The 21,221-nt window shown below is 37.8% G+C and overlaps 1 protein-coding gene across 16 annotated transcripts in view; it reads left to right on the top strand.

Annotated features, from left to right (window-relative positions):
* Pcm1 (pericentriolar material 1) overlaps nucleotides 1–21,221 on the top strand; it is a 99,131-nt gene that overhangs the window by 47,205 nt on the left and 30,705 nt on the right. For all 16 annotated transcript variants that reach the window (XM_059244357.1, XM_059244353.1, XM_059244355.1 and 13 more), the window contains 6 exons: nucleotides 1,402–1,599; nucleotides 3,228–3,447; nucleotides 3,554–3,699; nucleotides 4,203–4,393; nucleotides 7,447–7,618; nucleotides 11,364–11,722. In XM_059244357.1, coding sequence (XP_059100340.1) covers nucleotides 1,402–1,599; nucleotides 3,228–3,447; nucleotides 3,554–3,699; nucleotides 4,203–4,393; nucleotides 7,447–7,618; nucleotides 11,364–11,722 — 1,286 coding nt within the window. The remainder of the gene's footprint in view (nucleotides 1–1,401; nucleotides 1,600–3,227; nucleotides 3,448–3,553; nucleotides 3,700–4,202; nucleotides 4,394–7,446; nucleotides 7,619–11,363; nucleotides 11,723–21,221) is intronic.

The following is a 21,221-nucleotide window of genomic DNA, read 5'->3' on the forward strand; positions in this document are numbered from 1 at the left end:
CCATCCTGTTAGTACCAAATTTATTCTGTCTTTGGATTATTTTTTGTTCCAATGTTTAATTTAGAAAATTGTACTTTGAGTTGCTGACTTTTGAGTTTACAAAAACAATAAGAAATGAATTTTGGCTTAATTAGGACAGAATTTCCAATAATTTCCAAAATGATCTTAAATATCCTTCTGTAATTTTGTATTTCTTGTGCAAAGTAGAATTCTAAGCATTTAAAATTGAGCTCAAAATATTTATTAATGAACTCTGAAAAGCAATAAAGATGTTCTGTATACTTCCGTCTCATATATTCCTCCTATTTTAATTTTATTTTTCAATTATGTGTGTGTATGTAGGAGTGTGTGTACACCTGCACATGTGCCTGTGGAGGCGCTAGCCATTGGATCTCTTTAAGAGCTGTAGTTGTGGGTGGTTGTTAGCTTGTCCTATGAGGATGCTGAAAAGTAAACTGAGGTTCCCTAAAAGAGCAGCAAGTGCTCTTAACTGGTGAGCCATCTCTCTAGTCCCCAAAAGATTTAATGCCTTTTTTTGTTTTGTTTTGTTTTTTTGAGGCATGATTTCTCTGTGTAGCTGGCTATCCTGGAACTCACTCTGTAGACCAGGATGGCCTCGAACTCAGAGATCCACCTGCCTCTATGTCTTGAGCGCTAGGATTAAGGGTATGTGCCACCACTGCCTGGCCAAGATTTAATTCTTCATGTAAAAAATAAGCATGTCATCCCCTTAGTATTTTTTTTTTGATAAAATTATATATATGCCAAAGAATTTTCAAAAATAAATTTTTTTGTGATTATCAGAAGATGTTTAAATTGTATAACTATTTCATACATCTGTATACTCGGGGCATGTAAAAATTTCTTGAATGGAAAGGGATCATGAGAGGTAACAGTTTAGCATGTCTAGGCCTAGAATTGTGTGTTTTAATACCATAGTCAGTAGATATGGTGGCTATTTAAAGTAAGGGTTAAAATTTCATTTTCTCCCCCATCATATCAGCAGCATTTTAAGTGTTCAGTATTCATGTGTACCTGTATCTGCTGCATAGCTGCATGGGCAGCACTGATAGAGATCATTACCACTATAGTGGAGCATTCTGTTAGGTAGCACCAAAATAGAGAGCTATCACTCAAGGAACGGCTGAGGGAAGCTTAGTTTAGGAAAAAATTACAGAAGATGTGATGGTTATTTTAATTTCTTTGAAATACTATTTTGTGGAAGGCAAACTACACATTCTGTATGACAGCAACAGAAGAGAACACCTCACAAAATTACTATGATTTATGAAATTTTGTGTATGTGTATGTTTTCATATATATACAATCTTGAGCATTATAGCCCTTAAAATATCTAGCTATCTCCATACTGATGCCTGTTTTATGTCTCATTATCCCTAGAACAATGGCAACTTGGGGAGGTTCTACTCAGTGTGCCTTAGATGAAGAAGGAGAAGAAGATGGTTATCTTTCAGAAGGAATTGTTCGGACAGATGAAGAAGAAGAAGAGGAGCAAGATGCCAGTTCCAATGATAACTTTCCTAGTTATCATCCTAGTATGAATCAAAATTCTTACAATGTAAAGGAAACTAAAAATAGGTTAGTTTCTGTGTTTAAATTTTACTTGATTTTAAGTATCTCAGGTCTTTATGACACCAGTCAGTTCTGTAGTTCACATCAACTAACCAAGTACCCTGAAATTCAGTTCAGTAATAGTACCCTCTACTCAAAGGAAGTGCAGATCTCACAAATTAAATATTAGTCCCACAAGAGTATTCTTTTTAGTGCAAATGCCCAGCTTAACTGTATTCTCCTGTTCATTAAAATGGAGTTTCCACAATCTGTCTTTAGATTTAATCATTTGTACAACTCAGGAAATCACATTACCAATTTATTTTGAAGTATTCGACTTGGCCATTTAAAGTGGAATCGTTATGAGGCAACGTCTAGAGTGAGAAAGTGTGTAGCGCTTCCACGCCTTCTTTGGGTACAAGCATTTTCATTGGTCACCACCCTTGAACTTCTCTGAAGTCATTATTTAAGAGATTTTATGGAAGTTTCATTATGTAGCCATGATTGGCTAAATAGATAGACCATTGATAATGAGACTCAATCTCTGGTTCCATTTCCTTCCCTTCCCTAAAGGTTAGTGGGTGGGTCTGGAAGTAACAACCTTTTAGTGACATAATTGGATTTTCTGGAAACTACTCCCTTCATCGTGAAGGGCTTTCTAAGAATTGAGTCTTTGTTATAAGCTCTGGCTTTGTTAAAGGGGGCTTCTTCTGAAAAACAAAAGAGAATCTGCCCCTCAGGAGATTCTAAACATTTTAGGGGTAGGGGGTACCCAGAACACGGGGGTGGTTCTTAAACTAGAAACATTTTTTTTTTTTCTAACACAAAGATGTTGCTGCAATAGATTCCACCTAGACCAGGTCAAGAATCATTCCTAAGCTTTCATCTTTGCTCCTGTTTGGGGGAATTAAGCAAAAAATGAAAAATTTCAGGTAGTGAAAAAGTTCTGGTAATAAACTAATTGTATTGCTGGCAGCAGTGGTATATCCCCAAAGTCGCAGCTGCTCCTTGAAAGGATCACTTGAGTCCAGAACAATGTAGTGAGACCTTGGCTTGAAAACAAAGCAAAGCAAAAAAACAAGACAAAGCAAAACAGGAAGCAATATTGTTGTTTATGTTTTTAATTATATTTTTGTGTGTGTGTGTGCATTTTTGTATATGCATATTTGTCATGATGAACAAATGGAGTGCAAGAACACCTTGCAGGGATAGATTCTATCTTTCTACTCTGTGAGCCCTTGGGATTGAACTCAAATTATGAGGCTTGGTGGCAAGTGCCTGTACTGCTCAGTCCTCTCTGCTCTGCATTGTTATTTTTAGGAGTGATAAAACTTTATGAATAAGTTAACTCGATACAGTAGTGCCACTTGATAAAGCATGAAGAATGGAAAAGCGCTCTAGTCAAAGGAAAGTTTTCTTTTGTAGAATGTAGTTAGATTACAATGTAAGAATATAAATGAGAAAGACTAGAAAGCAGTTAAAGAATAAGTGAATGGACTGGAAATCTGTGACTTTTTTTTTCCCCCCTCTATTTTTTCATGTTTAATACTGAAGAAAGAAATACTGGTCCAGAGACTAGGATTTGATGTTTGTTGCTGTATTTTAAAATTGAAGTTGTCGCATGTGATGACTTAAGGTTCTGAATTCTGCATTAGGTGGAAGAACAATCGCCCTGTTTCAGCAGATGGAAATTACCATCCTTTAGCCAAGACAAGGCAACAGAATATCAGCATGCAACGACAGGAAAACCTTCGATGGGTATCAGAGCTCTCTTACATAGAAGAGAAAGAGCAGTGGCAAGAACAGATCAATCAGCTAAAGAAACAACTTGATTTCAGTGTCAACATTTGTCAGACTTTGATGCAAGACCAACAGGTAAATTTTATCTTTGAAATGTATTTTTTTAATTTGCATAGTTTTGAATCAGTACAAAAATTCTTCAACACATTGGTTAACTATTGCCAAAATTTTCTTCCAACAGACTTTATCTTGTTTGCTGCAGACTCTTCTAACAGGTCCTTACAGTGTTATGCCAAGCAATGTGGCATCTCCTCAGGTACACCTTATAATGCACCAGCTGAACCAGTGCTACACACAGCTAACGTGGCAGCAGAATAATGTTCAGAGGTAATCTGCTTGATTGAAAGTATTAATACTGTATAGTGAGTGCCCAGTGAGAGCTTTACAAGTCCCTTCAAGGAGAAAGAGGCATGAGCCAAACTGCAGGAGGTCTGTTACTGCAGGCCTGATTTTTGTTTATAAAATTTGTATTGAATTATATACTTTCTGTTGGATAAAATATATAGTAAATAAATTATACCACAGTAAATTAGTGAGCAGGCAAAAATTTAAGTTCTGATTTATACCTGTGTCTGTTAGAACAAAGCTCAGTACTTGTTCCAATGGCTAAGTTATTGAATTAGGCTAGCAGAGCAAGCAATATTTGTTGTAGGGTCAGAGCAGTCTGTCTATTCTAAGTGCTGTTCAGTCATTCTTACATGTGTTGTTTTTGAATTTAGTTTGTTGATGGTACTTTTAAATTGACTTTTTGTTTGACTTTTAAAATTGACCTTTTTTTGTTGATGGTACTTTTAAACTGACTTTTAAATTACTGGCTTAACTTTTTGTAGGTTAAAACAAATGCTAACGGAACTTATGCGCCAACAAAGCCAGCATCCAGAAAAAACTAGAAGCAAAGAAAGGGGCAGTAGTGCATCACACCCCTCTTCTCCCAATTTATTTTGTCCTTTCAGCTTTCCAACACAGCCTGTAAATCTGTTGAATCTGCCTGGGTTTACTAACTTTCCATCATTTGCACCAGGTAGGTAACTGAAAAACTGAAGGAAAAATAAGTAAATGCAAAGATTTTGAACTGGGTATGATATTACATGCCTAAAATTCCAGCACTCAGGAAGTAGAGCCAGTAGGACTAGGAATTCAAGGCCATTCTCAGATACATACTGAGTTGGAGGCCAAACTGGGCTAAATGAGATCTGTCCCCAAAAAGAAAAAAAAGAGTTTGAAATTATAATCTATGTATTATAATGATTTTTCTTTTTTATTGTTTCAGGGTGTTTTATATGCATATAATGTGTTTTGAGCAAATCCCCCCCCCCATGGATTCTTCCGATATCCCACATCACCACTTTTCCCTCCCAACTTCATGTACTCTTTGTTTGTTTGTTTTTGTTTTTAAACCTACCAAGTCCACTTAGTGGCTAGTATGTGCATGGATGTAGGCAATCTACTGGGGTATGAGCAGCATTCTCTCTTCCTCCCTTAGCAGCCGTCAGTTGACAGTGGCTTTTCAAGAAGGGATAGGACTTTGTGAACCCCTTCCCCATCTATATTACATGACTGTTTTAAAATACATGATACCTTTATTCTTTGGAAATTTCCTACATGCATAAAATGTATTGTGGTCATATTCACTGCCCAGTCATCCCCCCTAATCTTCCAGATCCACCCTCCACCCTCTCCCAACTTTTAATACTTTTTTAAAAAATGACCAAGTCTAATTTAGCTGTAGCTGCTCATAAATTCCTGAGTGTGAGGCCATCCACTGGAGCTTGGGTGACCTACTGGGGGCTGCACCCCTAAAGAAAACGGACTCTCCCTCTTCCATGATGTCACCATGTCAGTAGCTCCTCAGCTAGGGGTGGGGAGGTGGGGCTCATGAACCCCTCCCTCTTCCATGCTAAACTGTTGACTGCCTTGATCTTGTATAGGCCTACTGCAGACAGCCCAGTTGCTGTGAGTTCATGAATGCAGCAAGAGTCCAAAAGACACTGTTCACTCTGGTCCTCCTCAAACTCTAGTTCGTAAAATCTTTTTGTCCCCTCTTCCTAAATGTTCCCTGAACTATGTGGGTAGGGCCTGCATTATAGATGTCCCATTTGTGGCTGAGCACTTCATTGACACGTATTCTCTACTTTGATCAGTTGTGAATGTATTGCATGAATTTTTGGCATGTTTTAGAGTTGCAAGAAACACTGTTAAAGTTACGTTTTTCTACATTGTTCTCTAATGAAAAGTTAATAAGCACGACTGCTAACAAAACTCAGCTATTTATTCAGGGGAAAGATATTGATCTTGTTTAAGGGCTACTGTCACCAGGCAAAACATTATAGGGGAGTAAAAGATGAATAAGATAGTACTTAGGAGAAGCCATATCTTGGTGAGTATATTTAGTGTAGGGATTTATTTATTAAGGTGGTTTTAGGTGTTTTTATTGTTTATTTGCTTTGCTTTGTTTTCCCTTGATATGCCAGGTACTATATGTTACTGGGATCCAAAGATGAGTTAAGATTAAATCTTAAAAAGAATTCAGAATTTAGTTAGGAAGGTTAATAATGTTAATAAATGCTCATAGCAATGCAATGATTGCTATAGTAGGGATACAAATACTTGGAGAATATGAGCAAGTTGGTTTTAGAAAAGATGTATTTAAGCTAAAGGATGAATAGGGTCATTTCCTTAATGATTAAAATGGGAAAAGCTTTTTAACCACTTAAGAGTTTCAAAGCAATAAAATACCATTTGGAGAATTTAGAGGTAGCTCAGTGTGCCTAGTGTTCAGAGCCAAGGCAGGGAAGTGATTGATGTAGCTGGAGAGGGGCAAAGACCTTTTGTGGCCTGCAAAAGAAGCTTAAGCTTTGTATTGCAATTAAGAGGGACTACAGAAGTATTTTGAGCTGGGGAATAACATGAGATTTTTTTTTTCTTTTTCGGAGCTGAGGACTGAACCCAGGGCTTTGCACTTGCTAAGCAAGCGCTCTACCACTGAGCTAAATCCCCAACCCCAACATGGGATTTTTATTTCAGGAAGATTATACTGTGGTACTATTGAGGAATTGGAGGGAAGGAGCTAAGAGTAACTGACTCGAAGGCTTCCGTAGTGATGTTAGGGAAAGAGTGATAGCCTGATCAATGGTAAAGAATGGCAGTAATGGTAAGAAAACACTTGAAAGTATTAGAATAAGTTAAGTGGCCAGTTGATCACGAAGGAAGAAGAATTGAATGTATTTGCCAAGGAATATAAAAAACGTAAAGGTTGAGAATTCTTCATGAATATTAATATCCATATTCACAATGTATTTCCTTAAGAAGATTTTCAAAGTATGGGCATTAAAACTTGAACAGGCTCTTTTTTACTTCATGAATATTGACTAATATTGATAGCATACATTACTTGAGTAGGCTTTTAAGCAATAAATGACAAGATGCATCTGATGAATACATTTCACATTTATAATATTCATACCCATGCCAAATGAGTGTAGTATCAATTTCGTAGCATTATTTTGAATATTAAGTGAAATTGTATATAAAGTACTTATAATTGAGTCTGGCACCGTATGAAAATTTGATAAGAGCATTGTTAGTTATGGCTTCTAGTTCTTTTTTTAAGATTTAAAAAAAGATTTAACTTTTAACTTTTAATTATGTATATATGTGTATGTTAAATGTGGGTTTGTGCACATGAGTGCAGTGCCCATGGAGGCCAGAAGAGGGCATAGGATCCCTTGAGACTTGAATTACAAACAGTTATGAGCTGCCGAGTAGGTGCTGGGAATGAAACCCAGGTCCTCTGGAAGACAATGTTCTTAGGAGGTATCCAAGAGCTATTTCTCCAGCCTCGGCTTCTAGTTCTTAAGGGAGAACCATGAATGACTTTATATCGCAAATACCTCAGATGGAGTAGGCTGAGCTGTAATAGTAAATGAGTAAATGAGCATTAATTTATTGAACTGACAGTTTGTTTTGGTAGGTTTGGACTGGATATTTAGTTAGTTAAAGCTCTTAAAAATAAATTTTAGTTTCATTTAAGGCTAAGGTACTTCTTCATTCTTTTCTTTCCTGTGTTTTTATTAGGAATGAATTTCAGCCCTTTATTTCCTTCTAATTTTGGAGATTTTTCTCAGAATGTTTCTACACCTACTGAACAGCAACAGCCATTAGCCCAGAATTCTTCAGGGAAAGCAGAGTATATGGCTTTTCCAAAACCTTTTGAAAGCAGTTCTTCTATTGGAGCAGAAAAGCAAAGGTACTTGTTTGTATCAAAATCTGATGCTTTGATAGAAATGGGCCACCAGCCCAAACCTTGTGGCCTAAGGAAAGGCCTATGTCAACAGGGCTTGACCTCTCCAGACAGACTCTGTCACCTCCAGAGCATCCATCCCAAGCTGTAGCAGCTCCTGGACCACAAAGCGGTAGCAGAGGGGAAGAAAATAGCAGCCGCCTCACTGTACCTTCTTACAGTTGTATTCAAAGCAATAAATTAAAATGGCCACCAAAAAAAAAAAAAAAAAAAAAAAAAAAAAAAAAACTGATGCTTTTACCACTCACTCAAATTTTTTTAAATATTACATTTAGTGTGTGTGCACGTGCACACATGCACATGTATGTATGGGGCAGTGTCAAAAGACAATTTGAGAGAGTAAGTAGGTTCTATCTTCATACCATATGGGTCCTAGGGATCTAACTCAGGTTATCAGGCTTGGCAACTTTAACATGCTGACATATACTGGTGGCTCACAATTTACTTTGTGACATGGGGAATTTTTGTGATTGTGTAGCTTGATACAGTATTGGTTATATAAAAAATAGATATCCCTCGATCTTAAGAACTAATTGATAATCCTTGTCCAACTGCCAGAGTTTTAGTCCAGGGTATCTTATGAGATTCATATGACATCACCAGAAATGTATGATTTTTTTCTTGATTTGATGTTTGCCTTTAGGTTTAGAAAGTTCAATGTTTACCATCTTAGTATTGAAAACTGATAGTAACTGCTAGGGAATAGTTGTTTGATTCATAGCCTCTGAATACCAGTATTGAGTAAGATATTATTATATTGAGTATTATTTGATTATAAAAACAACTTTTGGCTGGGCATGGTAACACATCCTTTGAATCCCAGTACTTGAGAAGCAGAGGCAGGCAGATCATTGGAGTTCAAAGCCAGCCTGGTCTATATACTGAGTTCCAGGCCAGTGAGGACTACATACTAAAGTTCTGTCAAACAAACTTTTATCTAGGAAGTTTTGATGGTACATGATATCAGCCATAGTTAGGGTTTTATATTCTTTTTTTTCTTTTTTCTTTCTTTTATTTTTGTGTGTGTGTGTTTGTTTGTTTTTTTGAGACAGGGTTTCTCTGTGTAGCTTTGCGCCTTTCCTGGAACTCACTCTGTATCCCAGGCTGGCCTTGAACTCACAGAGATCCACCTTCCTCTGCCTCCCGAGTGCTGGGATTAAAGATGTGCCACCACCGCCCGGCTAGGGTTTTATATTCTTTCTTTCTCATGTTTATTAATTTTTAATATGATAATCTCCCTAGCTTTAACATGCTGACCTATATTGGTGGCACCTATAATCTCCGACACAGTAGTGTAAAAGAAGAGGTCTGGCTCCAGCCATCACTCTTTAGGCATTGTTACAGCTATATAAAAAAGTTTTATAATTACATTAATCCAGACAATTATCTTGGTAGCTAACTTGAACAAAATCCCTATAATCTTTTTTTAGTTTGTTCGTTCTCAGAGAAAATAGGCAAATTGAGCAGATGTAAGGAGCAGCAGGCAAGGCAGCTTCCAGAACACTGTCTGCAGCCTCGTTGTGGTTTTCTTAAAAACAACCCAAAAACCTAGAAGAATGAAAAACTTAGATAGCAGTTGGACCCAGGATTCTGTTAGAAATGTCTTTGTGATTTTTTTTTCTACCTGACCCCTTTATAAATATGTAATCCACAGTATACCCCCACTTAGTAATCTGATTGGACATGTCTCAGTTTCCTAAATTAGCATTTGCCACTGTTCATTAAATCATGAACTTTGGAGGGACACTTGATGGATAAATAGATAAATCTTAGAATTCCTGTGTTATAGTCACCTAGGAATAATTTCCTCTCCCTGACATTGTTGACTCCTTTTTATTAGTTATCCTAACGGTTTTATCTGTTAAGTTCCTTGTTTCATTATGAAAGCATTTTTTCATCAGAGCTTGACACAGGGATTAGTTGCCATTTAGAAAGGAGATTGAGTGAGTCACAAGCGATGAGTATTTATGCAAAGCTTCAGTGAACTAGGCTTCCTATTGTGATTTTCCACTTTATTATCCATGTTTTATATACCCTCAATATGAAAACTACTTTGATTTTGCATTAACCGTGTCATGTTTAGGATGGAACTACACATCTTGTGTTAGCTACTTGAATTACTTCAAATTAGGTATCTTTATCTTACCAAATCTGAACTATCATAGATAACATAGACAGCCCAGGTTAAGTGACTAAAGATAATAAGGAAGCTAAGACCTAGTAGTGTTTTATAAAGCTCATAAAACTTACTGTACAGTGCTAGCAAGTAAATATTTTAAGCCAGGCAAACTATACTCTATCTATTGTAGCCAATCATTTATGCAATTTTTATTATTTAAAAAAAAAAAAAAAAGCCAGGCCTTTAATCCCAGCACTGGGGAGCCAGAAGCAGGCAGATCTCTGAGTTTGAGGCCAGCCTGGACTGTAGAGTGAGTTCTAGGACAGCCAGAGCTATACAGAAACCTGGTCTTGAAAAAGCCAAAAAAAAAAAAAAAAAAAAAGGAAAGAAAAGAAAAGAAAGAAAGAAAGAAAAGAAGAAACCAGTCACAGACGATCTATAAAGATGAGAGAGGCTGTGTGCTCACTGTATTTTATAGGGACTGAAATGGTAATTTCACTGGGCTTGGTGACACATGCCATTATTCTCAACACTCAGGAGCTAGAGACAGGAAGGTCTTTGTGAGTTCAAGGCCAGCCTGGTCTACAAAGTGAGGCTAGCCAGGGCCGTTACACAGAGAAACCCTCTAGAAAAACCAAAAAAGGAAAAAAGAAATGTGAACTTCATGTATAATTTCCATATGTGGAATATTTTTCTGATTAAAAAAATAAATAAAACTCTTAAGAATAGAAACAAAGCCAGGCAGTGGTGGCATATGTCTTTAATACTAGCACTGGAGAGGCACAGGCAGGGGATCTCTGTGAGTTCCAGGACAGCCTGGGTCTACAGAGTACGTTCCAGGATGGCCTGGACTTCCCAGAGAAACCCTGTCTCAAAAAAAACCAAAGAATAGAAACAAACAAACCTAGTTCACAGGTCATCTAAAACAAGTATTGGCTGAATTTGTATATAGGTCAGTATCTCCCAAAAATATTCTTTGTGAACATTTGCTAGGCTCTATGATAAAAAGTTGCATATTTCTTTTTTACACTTGCTCTTAAGATATTATAAGTACACTGGCATATAAAGAGTTCTGAGAAATCCTGCGTACCTATTTAATTTTATTTTGTATATTTTTAAAATAAGTGGCAGCATTTAGCAGATAAAATTTGAGAAATGACATTAGACCAACAGAAACTCTACTCAGTGAGTAATGGAGTATACTAGTGAAGTGGCCATTTGTTTTCACAAATCCCAGTTTGTGTGAAATGCTTTGAGCAACTCATGTAGATTCACAAACTATCAGCTCAACTCTTTCACAGCCTTTTCTACCATGTTTTGCTTGTTATGTTTTATATCTTTGAATTTATATTTTTTTCCTACTCTTTACATCATAAATGTTAGGTCTTTGATTTAGACTTTGCCAAGATAAAAGTAATTTGTAATATGTAGTATTTACACATTGAATGCATGTTTTTGTGGAAACATTTTTCTAGCCTGATTTTATTCACCTAAATTTATTCCGTATATGGAGATTTCAATAGATATAAATAAATCTTAATTGTGACGTCTAAAACTTTTTTTATTGGTAAGGAATCAGAAACACCCTGAAGAGGAAGTTGAAAACACCAAGACACCATGGTTATATGATCAAGAACAGGTAGTAGAAAAACCACTTTTCAAGACTGGATTTGCAGTGTCTGTAGAAAAAGCTACAAATGGTAACCGCAAAAATCAACCAGATACAAGCAGGAGAAGACGCCAGTTTGATGAAGAATCATTGGAAAGCTTTAGCAGTATGCCCGATCCCATAGATCCAACAACAGTAACTAAAACTTTTAAAACTAGAAAAGCATCTGCCCAGGCCAGCCTGGCTTCTAAAGACAAAACTCCCAAATCGAGGAGTAAGAAGAGGAATTCTACTCAGCTGAAAAGTAGAGTTAAAAATATTGGTAAGTTTTGAGATTTGTTGAGCATTTATAGTATAAGTACAAGAAATGTTGGGCTTCTTAATTTGACATGCTGACATTTTTATACAGCTAGATGTACAAGTATTGTTGAGACCAACTTCAGCCATTTTTAGTTAACTCTATGGTTTTTAAATTCCTAAGTAGCATTTAATGTAAGTATTTTAAAGCATTGCATTTATTTTTTGTGCGTCTTAAAATTTCTCATTTCATATATATATATATATATATATATATACATACACACACACACACACACACATAGACATATGAAATATATATAGTATATATGTACACATCCACCAACCAGCATGTTTTCCCTTCCAGTGTCATCTTTCTTTCTTTCTCTCATTCGTTCATTTTTGGATAACCAACTAATTCCAATTAGTGCAGCCTGTATGTGTATGGGCAATGGAGGCCAGGAAACGCTGATAGTGGGAACACTTTCAAGGAAGAATGATTCTCTCCCAGCAGCTATCAACTGTCGAGACTCAGCTGGGCAGATGTTCTCTTAAATTTTATGTTACTAAAAAATTGCCTAGATACCGAACTTTGGTTTTTTGGTTTTTTTTGTTTGTTTGTTTGTTTTTTTTTTTTTTGTTTTTTTTTTTTTTGGCTTTTCAGTGTTATACCAGGGCACTACATTGAATTTTAATCAAGTCTTCTTCCTAGATTCTTGATGAGTCATTTAATGGGCTTCTAATTCTTAATACAGTGTTGGTTTGGTTTTTGTCTTTTTTTTTATTGTTGTTGTTGTTGTTTTGGTTTTTTTGAGACAGGGTTTCTCTGTGTAGTTTTAGTGCCTGTCCTGCATCTCGCTCTGTAGACCAGGCTGCAGGCTGGCCTTGAACTCACAGAGATCCTCCTGGCTCTGCCTCCCCAGTGCTGGGATTAAAGGCATGTGCCATCACCGCTCGGCTACAGTGTTGTTTTTTATTACCATAAATAAAACCACTTTTAAAACAGGTTTACTTGTAGATAAACTAGTGCTTCGTTGAATTTTGTTACTGAATATCATATTAAAGTTCTCTTTATAGCACTGCTATGTGTACTTGATTTTAAAAAGTAGGTTCTTCTATACTTTTCTTAAAAGTTTACCAAAGTTCTAGATTTAAAGCATTTTTTTTTAGTTAAACTCTGGAATGTTGTAGATAAAGATCACGTGCTTAAGTTGGTTAAACCAGAGACCCATTCAAGTAGATCATGCTATTTTTCTCTGAGACAGACCCTATGAACAATCACATAATTTTGGATTTCTTGGTTCTTTGTCCCCACAAATATTCTGATATATATCTGAAGGAATGTGAGCAGTTTTTATTGTAACTTTCTCTCATTTAGCTAGATAATTTGATGTGCTGGGGGCAGTACTCCTTAAACTTTTAAAGTTTCATATGGACTCCCATAGAATACTATTTTAAGTAGAGATTCTGATTCATCAAAAGACTGAGGCAGGGTTATTGAGAGTTCAAGGTCAGACTCGGCTACCTATTAAAACCCTTTTTAATAAACAAGCAGACAAAATACAGATCCTGCTTTAGTTGGTCTGGAAGAAATCTATGTTATTGTGAAACCCCTTTATTTCTTTTTTTAATTATGATTTCTTTTTTAATTCCTGAGAATTTCATGTTTTGTAAAATGAAATATCAAACCCAACCCCATTTCCCTCATCCAACTCCCCACATATTCCCTAACATGTCACCTTCCCAGCTTTGTCTTTATTTCTTTGAAGGTCTAAAATTTTTTCATTTATGACAAAGTGTTGCACGATCTTTCACTGGTAGATGGCCTTGAATAATCCATTCAAGAAAGGTTGTTTAGTCCAACTTTATGAAACCTGTGTCCTTTGCATACTAATGGAAACACTGCCAAAACTTGTTCATATTTCTGGATCAGACTGTAGTTGTTAGAGTAGGCTTGAAAAAACACCAGAATCCTGCCCAGAACTGTGAGCAACTCCGTAGAGCTGCTGGTGACCCATCTTGCCTTCAGATGGCCAACAAGGGAGAACACTGTCTTTCTTGATACCCCACTAAGTCCAGTTAGTGTTGCACGTATGGGTGGGTCATCCACTGGAGCACAGGAAGTGTTGCCAATGGAAGGAAACACCTTCACAAAGACTGAGTTTTTCTCCCCCAGCAGCTGTCAAATGCCAGTCGCTCTTAACAAAGGAGTGAGGCCTGAAGAGCACCTCTCCTATCTGTCTGTGCCAGAGTTTGGCTGGCTTGATCTTGTACAGGGTTACTATATCTGCTGTGGATTTCTGAGTTCTGTAACCATGTCATATCTAGAAGACAGCATTGCAGTGCACTTTTCTCCATCCTCTGGCCCTTATGTTCTTGCTACCACCTCTTTCGAGACATACCCGGAGCCTTGGGACTTAGGGGGTGCTGTTGATAAAGATCCTATTTAGGACTGAGTACTCCGTTTCTTTTCAGCATTTTGACTAATTTTGCATCTTTGCAATGATTGCTGTCCACTGAAAAAAGAAGCCTTTCTGACCAAGACTTAGAGCATCTCACATCTATGGATATAAGCATAGATATTTAGAAGGCACTTTTACAGTGACCATTTAGAAAAATAATAGTAGCAGGTTCAGTTCTAGGGCTTAAGACGTCCGAAGCCTTGGGATTTTCATCAAGATTATAGTACCAGGCATGAAATTTCCGCCTTTGGAGCAGGGCTCAAATCCTGTCAGTATTGCACCAGTGGGTACATCTTGCCATTCCATCTGTATTGTGGCATGCAGGATCCAGTACTGGGTAAGATCATTGGTGTCTTTTCTCTCTCAGCAACCTTCATAGCTCTGTCTGGCATAAAAACAAAGGAAGTTTCCCCTATTGGTTTGAGATTGAATCTCTATGGCCTACAACCATAGTGTGTGCTGTCTTCAGCAATAGGGTCTTACCATGGAATTACGGTGGGTGTCTTAGGGTTTCCTTTTCTGTGATAAAGTGCCATGACACCAAAAGCAACTTAGGGAGGCAAAGCTTTAAGTTAGCCTTCAGTTGTAAGCCATCATGAAGGGAAGTTAGGGCAGGAACCTGGAGTCAGAAACTAAAGCAGAGGCCATGGAGGAGTACTGCTTCCTGGCTTGCTCCCCCTGACTTGCTTAGCCTGTTTTCTTCTTTCAGGACCACCTGGCCAGTGTTGGCATCGTCCACAGTGGGCTAGTCCTTCCTATATAGTCATTAATCAAGAAAATGCCCAAGAGACTTACCTGTAGGCCAACTGAGAGTCCCTCTTCCCAGAAGACCCTACTTTGTATCAAATTGATATAAAACTAATCAACACAGTGGGTAACCAAGGATAGCCTGTGGTATTTTGTATACCTTTGGAATCTCCCTGACCAATAAATTGTAGGGAGGTATCTCCTGACTTACATTGCAATTTTCATATAATAATTCATGTCCTCTGGGAGCTACATTGTCCACCAGTACAGGGTAATTCCATGCAGACATTTCTTTTTGTTTTTGAAATTAGCTTACTAACATGGTTTCCTTCATTTTGATTAATTCACAATCTATATCTCCTCTTCTACTCTGTCCCCACCTCCATTCTTGCTTAGTCCTTTACCCCACCTCCCCCACTATACCCTTTTCTTCTTTCATAGCACATGTATTCTACTATAACTCGAATTATATTTTACAAATGGATTTTGAGGTAGTAGACTTGAATAGGGCTTCCCATACCCCCTTCCTTTGGATTGGCCTTCCTTACAACCCCTTGGTTTTACCCATACTCCCCAAGCCTTTCTACTCCCAGTAGTGTCCCTTCCCAACTCCAACTGAAAAATGCCCCTTTCTGGCTTCCTCTTGTGCTCCAAGTTAAACACACATGGAACAAATGATTTGAAGCTAGAATTTGCATATAAGAGAGAACATGCAACATTTGTTTTCTCCACCTAAGTTTGCACTCTTAATTTTTTTTTAATTCTTTGCATTTAACCTGCAATCATGATTACATCTTTCTTTACTGCTGAGTAATACTGTAATGTGTTCTTATCCATTTGTGAGTTGATAGACATACAGGTGATTCCACTTCCTCACCATTGTGGAGAGAGTGGTAGGGAACATTAAAATGCAGCTGTCTCTGTAATAGGATGTAGTCTGTTCAGGATATGCATAAGAGTCAGATAACTAACTGGGTCATATGGCTATTTCTAGTTTTTGTTTTGTTTTGAGAAACTTCCCAAATGATTCCCAGCATTGCTGCCCAAGTTTACATGCCCACCAACAGTATATAAGTTCCCCTGTCACAGCATCTGTACCAGTATTTGTTGTCATTAGTATTGCTGATTATGGCCATTCTGTTTTGCCATATATATGGTTCAGCTTTTTTATGTTAGGGCAAAGATTGTTATTCTGATCTTTGTACTGTCTTCCTTCATGTGTAATTTTAAAAATATCTGCCCAAATAATATTCACGTTTGTTCAGCTGGCAATTCACTGCCATCGTTAAGGCCCCATTTCATAGCAGAATCAAACAAGATAGCACTAAAATTGATTTATATATGACAGAATCAAATTGTTCAACTATACTCTTGCTTTTTAGAATATAAGCCATTGATAAGGAACATTGACATTTATAAGCTCATTAGAAATAAACAGACTTTTGGAGCCAGCCTGTACTAAAGAAATCAGTGTACACTGTACCAAGACTCCAGAGCAACACTGAAACAAATGATCCAGGAGACAGTTTCATCTTTAGCCATTTTATAGTCCACTGGTGTCCTGCAGAAGTGAGCCAGAAAGTTCTCCTGTTTCATTAGAAGCTGTGAGGGTGTAAGCATGCATGTTTTTTTTTCTAGATAGCCTTCCAGAGAGGATGGATAGTGAGAATGGGCCACATAGCAGCCCTGTGTTCCAGGAAGCTGATAAAGAGTGGGTCAGCTCTTCCTTGAGTGGCTGTTTGGATGTATGCAGGGCCTTCAGAATGCCATGGCTGATGCCTTTCCCGACACTGAAGGCATAAGTAGAAGTGCTGCTGTTTCGTGTAGCTGCTCGGGTCATGCGGAGTCCAACAACCAGATATGAGAGAGTTGTGGACAGACATGAGAGATGAGAGCCTCAGAGTGTTGTGTGTCGGTAATGATTTCACAGTACTGTCTCACCTGGCCAGTGTTAATATGGAGTATTAACCTTTACTAATTCTCTGTTCCCCTTGAAGGAACTTGACCTGCTTGCTCACATTGTAATTGAAGTTATTTGAGAGGCTGAGTCTGGAGGATTGCAAGTTTTGAGGCCAGCTTGGGCACATTGTGAGATACTGTCTCAATAACAAAACAAAACCCAAATGCCCTAGAGATAACTCGTTAGTCACACATTAGTACCTTAACTTAGATATCCAGATCTTGGATAGGAAGGATGGCTCATCATGTAAAGATGCTTGCCACCCAGCCTAGTGACCTAGGTTCCATCTCTGAGATCCCCATTGTGGAAGAATGAACAGATTTCCCAAAGTTGTCCTTTGACCTCTACAGGCTGACACAGCTAAACATATACATAATAAATAAAATTTAAAATATAATATAAAAAATAAAAAGAAACCTAGCTCTTGTCTTTAATCATTTTAATTTGGGATTCATGGGTCTTTTTCCTCCCTTTGTAAATATTATTTTAAAATTATTTATTTTATATATATATATATATATATATATATATATATATATATATATATATAATCTCTCTTCCGTGGTGTGTGTGTGTGTGTGTGTGTGTGTGTGTGTGTGTGTTTGTGTGTGTGTGTGTGTGTGTGGAGAGAGACAGACAGACAGACAGACAGACACTATAGGGTCAAAGTCCCCAGGTAGATGCACGGGGGCATATGTGTGAAGGTTAGGAGACAACTCCATGTAGTTGATTCCTTCATTTCACCTTTGTATGTGCTCCAGGATCAAATTCTGTTTCCCAGGCTCACACAGTAAGTGCCTTTAGACTGAGCCACCTCTCTGGTCCCTCCCTCTTTAAAAAATTTTCTTAGATTGTTTTAATTTACATATATGAGTGTTTTACCTGCATGTTTGTGTGGACACTACATGGCTGGTGCCATTGGAGGTCAGAAGAGGCCATTGGATTCCCTGGAATTGGAATTATGGATGATTATGTGTCGTCACTGTGTCAGTGCTGGGAACAAACCCAGGTCCTCTGGAAGAGCAACAAATGTTCTTAACCACTGAGCCATCTCTCCAGCCTCTTCTTTTTTAAAACAACTCACTGTACTGGTCATTTTTCTATTTCTGTGCTAAAACACCGTGACTTAAAGCAACTTATAGAAGGAAGGGTTTCCTTGGGCTTAAGCTTCCAGAGGGATGAGAATCCATTGTGGTAAGAAAGCAGTAACCATAGCAGCTTGAGGAAGAAGCTAAGAGCTTATTTTCTGTCTTGAACTACAAGCAGGAAACAGAGAGCATGAACTCATGAATGGTGTGAATCTTTAAACTCTCAAGAGCCTGCCTTCAGTGACATACCTTTTCCATCAGTGCCACAACTGTTTCTAAGCTCACACCCAAACAGTGCCATCAACTGGGGTTCAAGTACCAAATGTCTGAGATTATGGGGGACATCTCATTCAAACCACCACACTCAACACTCAGTAAATACAGTTATTACTGGCTGTGTTAACATAGGTGTGGGGCCAACCACTGGAATGTGAACAACCTACCACTGACCACTCCCTACTCCAAGAAAAGTTCCTCCCCTTCTCCCAGCAACCACCAACTGTCTATAGCTTCTCAGTGAAAGTGGAACCTCACGAGTCCCTATCCCATAGTGGGTGGTTGACTGGCTTGATCTTATGTGCAACATATGCAGGTAGCTATAGCTGTTCTGAGTTAATAAATGAAACTGCCATGTCCAAAAGACAGCATTCCACAGTGGTCCTTCCTACTTTCATAGAACTTTGACTAATTATGAGTCTCTGCATTAACCTATGCCCACTGCAAAAAAACTTAACTGATTAAAGTTTAGAGCAGCATAAATCTATGGTGGTGAGCATAATATTTAGAAGACAGTTTGAGAACATGTCCTTTAGCAAAACATTGGTAGTAGGTTCCCATGTAGGGTCTATAATCTTCTAGTTGTGGACTTTTTGAAATAGGTTTACAATACCAGGTGTGAATTCACTCCTGTGGAGCAGGGCCTCCAGTCCAGTCAGAGATCAGTTACCCCATAACACATTACCATTATTTTACCAGTGACTTCAGATAGGTATTGCAGCATGCATGGTCCACCACTAGGTGGGGCTGTTGATGGATTACTTTCCTCCCCCGACTGGCCTATGTAGATCTTTAAGCACTATAAAAGCCAGAAGGGAGGAAGTTTCCAGGTCAGTTCCAGCTTAATTTTGCTATGCCATGCATCCAAAATGTATGGTGTCTTTAGTAGAGGAAATCTTATCTACTTACGATAGACAGCTATTTTCCCTCTATCTTAGAGTTTCTATTGATGAAGTTTCTATTGAGAAGGGAAGGTTTATTTCAGCTTACACTTCCACATCAAGCCCATCGGCAAAAGGAATCAGGGCAGGGACTGATGCAGAGGCTTAGGAGGAACTTCGCTTACTGGCTTGCTTAGTCTGTTTTCTTCCTTTTTTTTTTTTTAAGCATTTCTTTTGATTTATTTATTATGTATACAGTGTTCTGTCTGCAGGCCAGAAGAGGGCACCAGATCTTATTAGAGATGGTTGTGAGCCACCATGTGGGTGCTGGGAATTGAACTCAGGACCTCTGGAAGAGCAGCCAGTGCTCTTAACCACTAAGCTATCTCTCCAGCCCCTCAGTCTGTTTTCTTACTGCAACCAAGCCCACCTGCTCAGTGTTGTCACCACCCATAGCGAGCTGGGCCCTCCCACATCAATCAGCAATACCTCCAGACTTTGCTATAAGCCAGTCTTACAGATTCAGGTTTTTTCAGTTAAGAATCCCTATTTGCAGATATGTCTAGATTTGTGTCAAGTGAATAAAAGCCAACCAACATGTCCCTCTTCGTAGCATCTCAACTGTAGGATATTTCTCTCTCTCTCTCTCTCTCTCTCTCTCTCTCTCTCTCTCTCTCATTTTGTGAGGGGGGCAAATTAACTGCATGTTTCCCTTTGTAAAGTACACAAAGAGAATTTTGTATGTATCCGTAACCTATATTTAATTTCAATTAGAATTCATTTAATACTTCTCATGTGATTCAGTACTAGAGTCAAAAGTTTAATTCCATTTATGTAAATCTTGTTAGGTTAACATACTTACTTTTCTTCAGAGCAATTTGTGTTAATCAAACGACCATATGTATGGTACTCATACTGTTTTCCACAGTACTTTTGGTAGACATTCCCTTTATTAATGGACTTGTTTTATGTGACCAACAGTAATAAACTAGCCTTTAAGAGAACTCTTCCTGGTAAGTTTCATTCAGAATGGATAATAGTGACTAGGCTTCATCCTGAAAAAACAGTAAAGAAATCCTAACCTAAATTATGTTCTTAAAAATAGAAGAGGTTTGAAACCACAGAAGATATCACAGAGGTAGCACAGTACTTGGGGAATTTATTTGATATCATCAGAGCAGCTGCTCTGGTCTAGGGGACATAGCAGTAAAGGTTCTTCTCTCACTTGTCTAGAATGACAAGGGTAAAATCAAAGTCTGGTCTTAAAGCTATGGTAGAAAAGATGCATGCAGCCTCTCCTTGGCCCTTCTTGTCTGTGGAGTAGTGATCTCCCGGAGATACTAATAGGCAAAGATACTAGTGAACAGCTATGTGGTGTTCCTTTCTACCCTTACACATAAGTAAGCATTAGCTTTTGCAGCTGAGAGTGGAGAAAATACTTCCATGTTTTCATATTGCTAGCTGGAATGTGGCTTGACCAGAAGAAAAATAGTGTCTGCTCTGTACTCTTAGAATGTCACCATTAAAGCAACCCAGCATTTGTGTTCAACCTTAGGGTGGTAAAATTTGTACTTGGGCCAGTGAATATAGCAGTGCATATAAAGAGAAAACTAGCAACCAGAGAGAGTTCATAGAGGCAGACTACCAGAACAAGCAAAATCTAGCAAAAGAATTATTTGAAGGAAATAAACCGTTGAACAAAATAAGGGCATATAAGCAGATTGAATTATAATATGTAAATTCTTTAAAACTAGAAAAATGGTTTTATTAATTTTAATATTGTTTATTAAAGCAAATTACCAATTTTGAATTAAAAAAAAAGAATTCTGTCTTTATATAGACCAAAATTAGTAGGTGATAAAAATCAATTGGAAGGGCTTATTTTAGAGGATTAAGAGAAAATCTTTATCTAAAGTGCTGTGAGTTGTAAACTTAAAAAGCAAGAAGCAATATTTAAACACATAATGAAGTGGTAAAGTATTTCAGAGTAGTACAGTTCAGAACAGCCAACTTTTGTCCATCCAGGAAGGAATGGGGGACACCGCACATACATTGATGTACAGGGTGATCAAATCCCTGAATATCAAAGATGAGTTAAAATCTATGTTCC

This window comes from Peromyscus eremicus, chromosome 17 (genome assembly GCF_949786415.1).
Source record: "Peromyscus eremicus chromosome 17, PerEre_H2_v1, whole genome shotgun sequence".
Lineage (NCBI taxonomy): Eukaryota > Metazoa > Chordata > Mammalia > Rodentia > Cricetidae > Peromyscus > Peromyscus eremicus.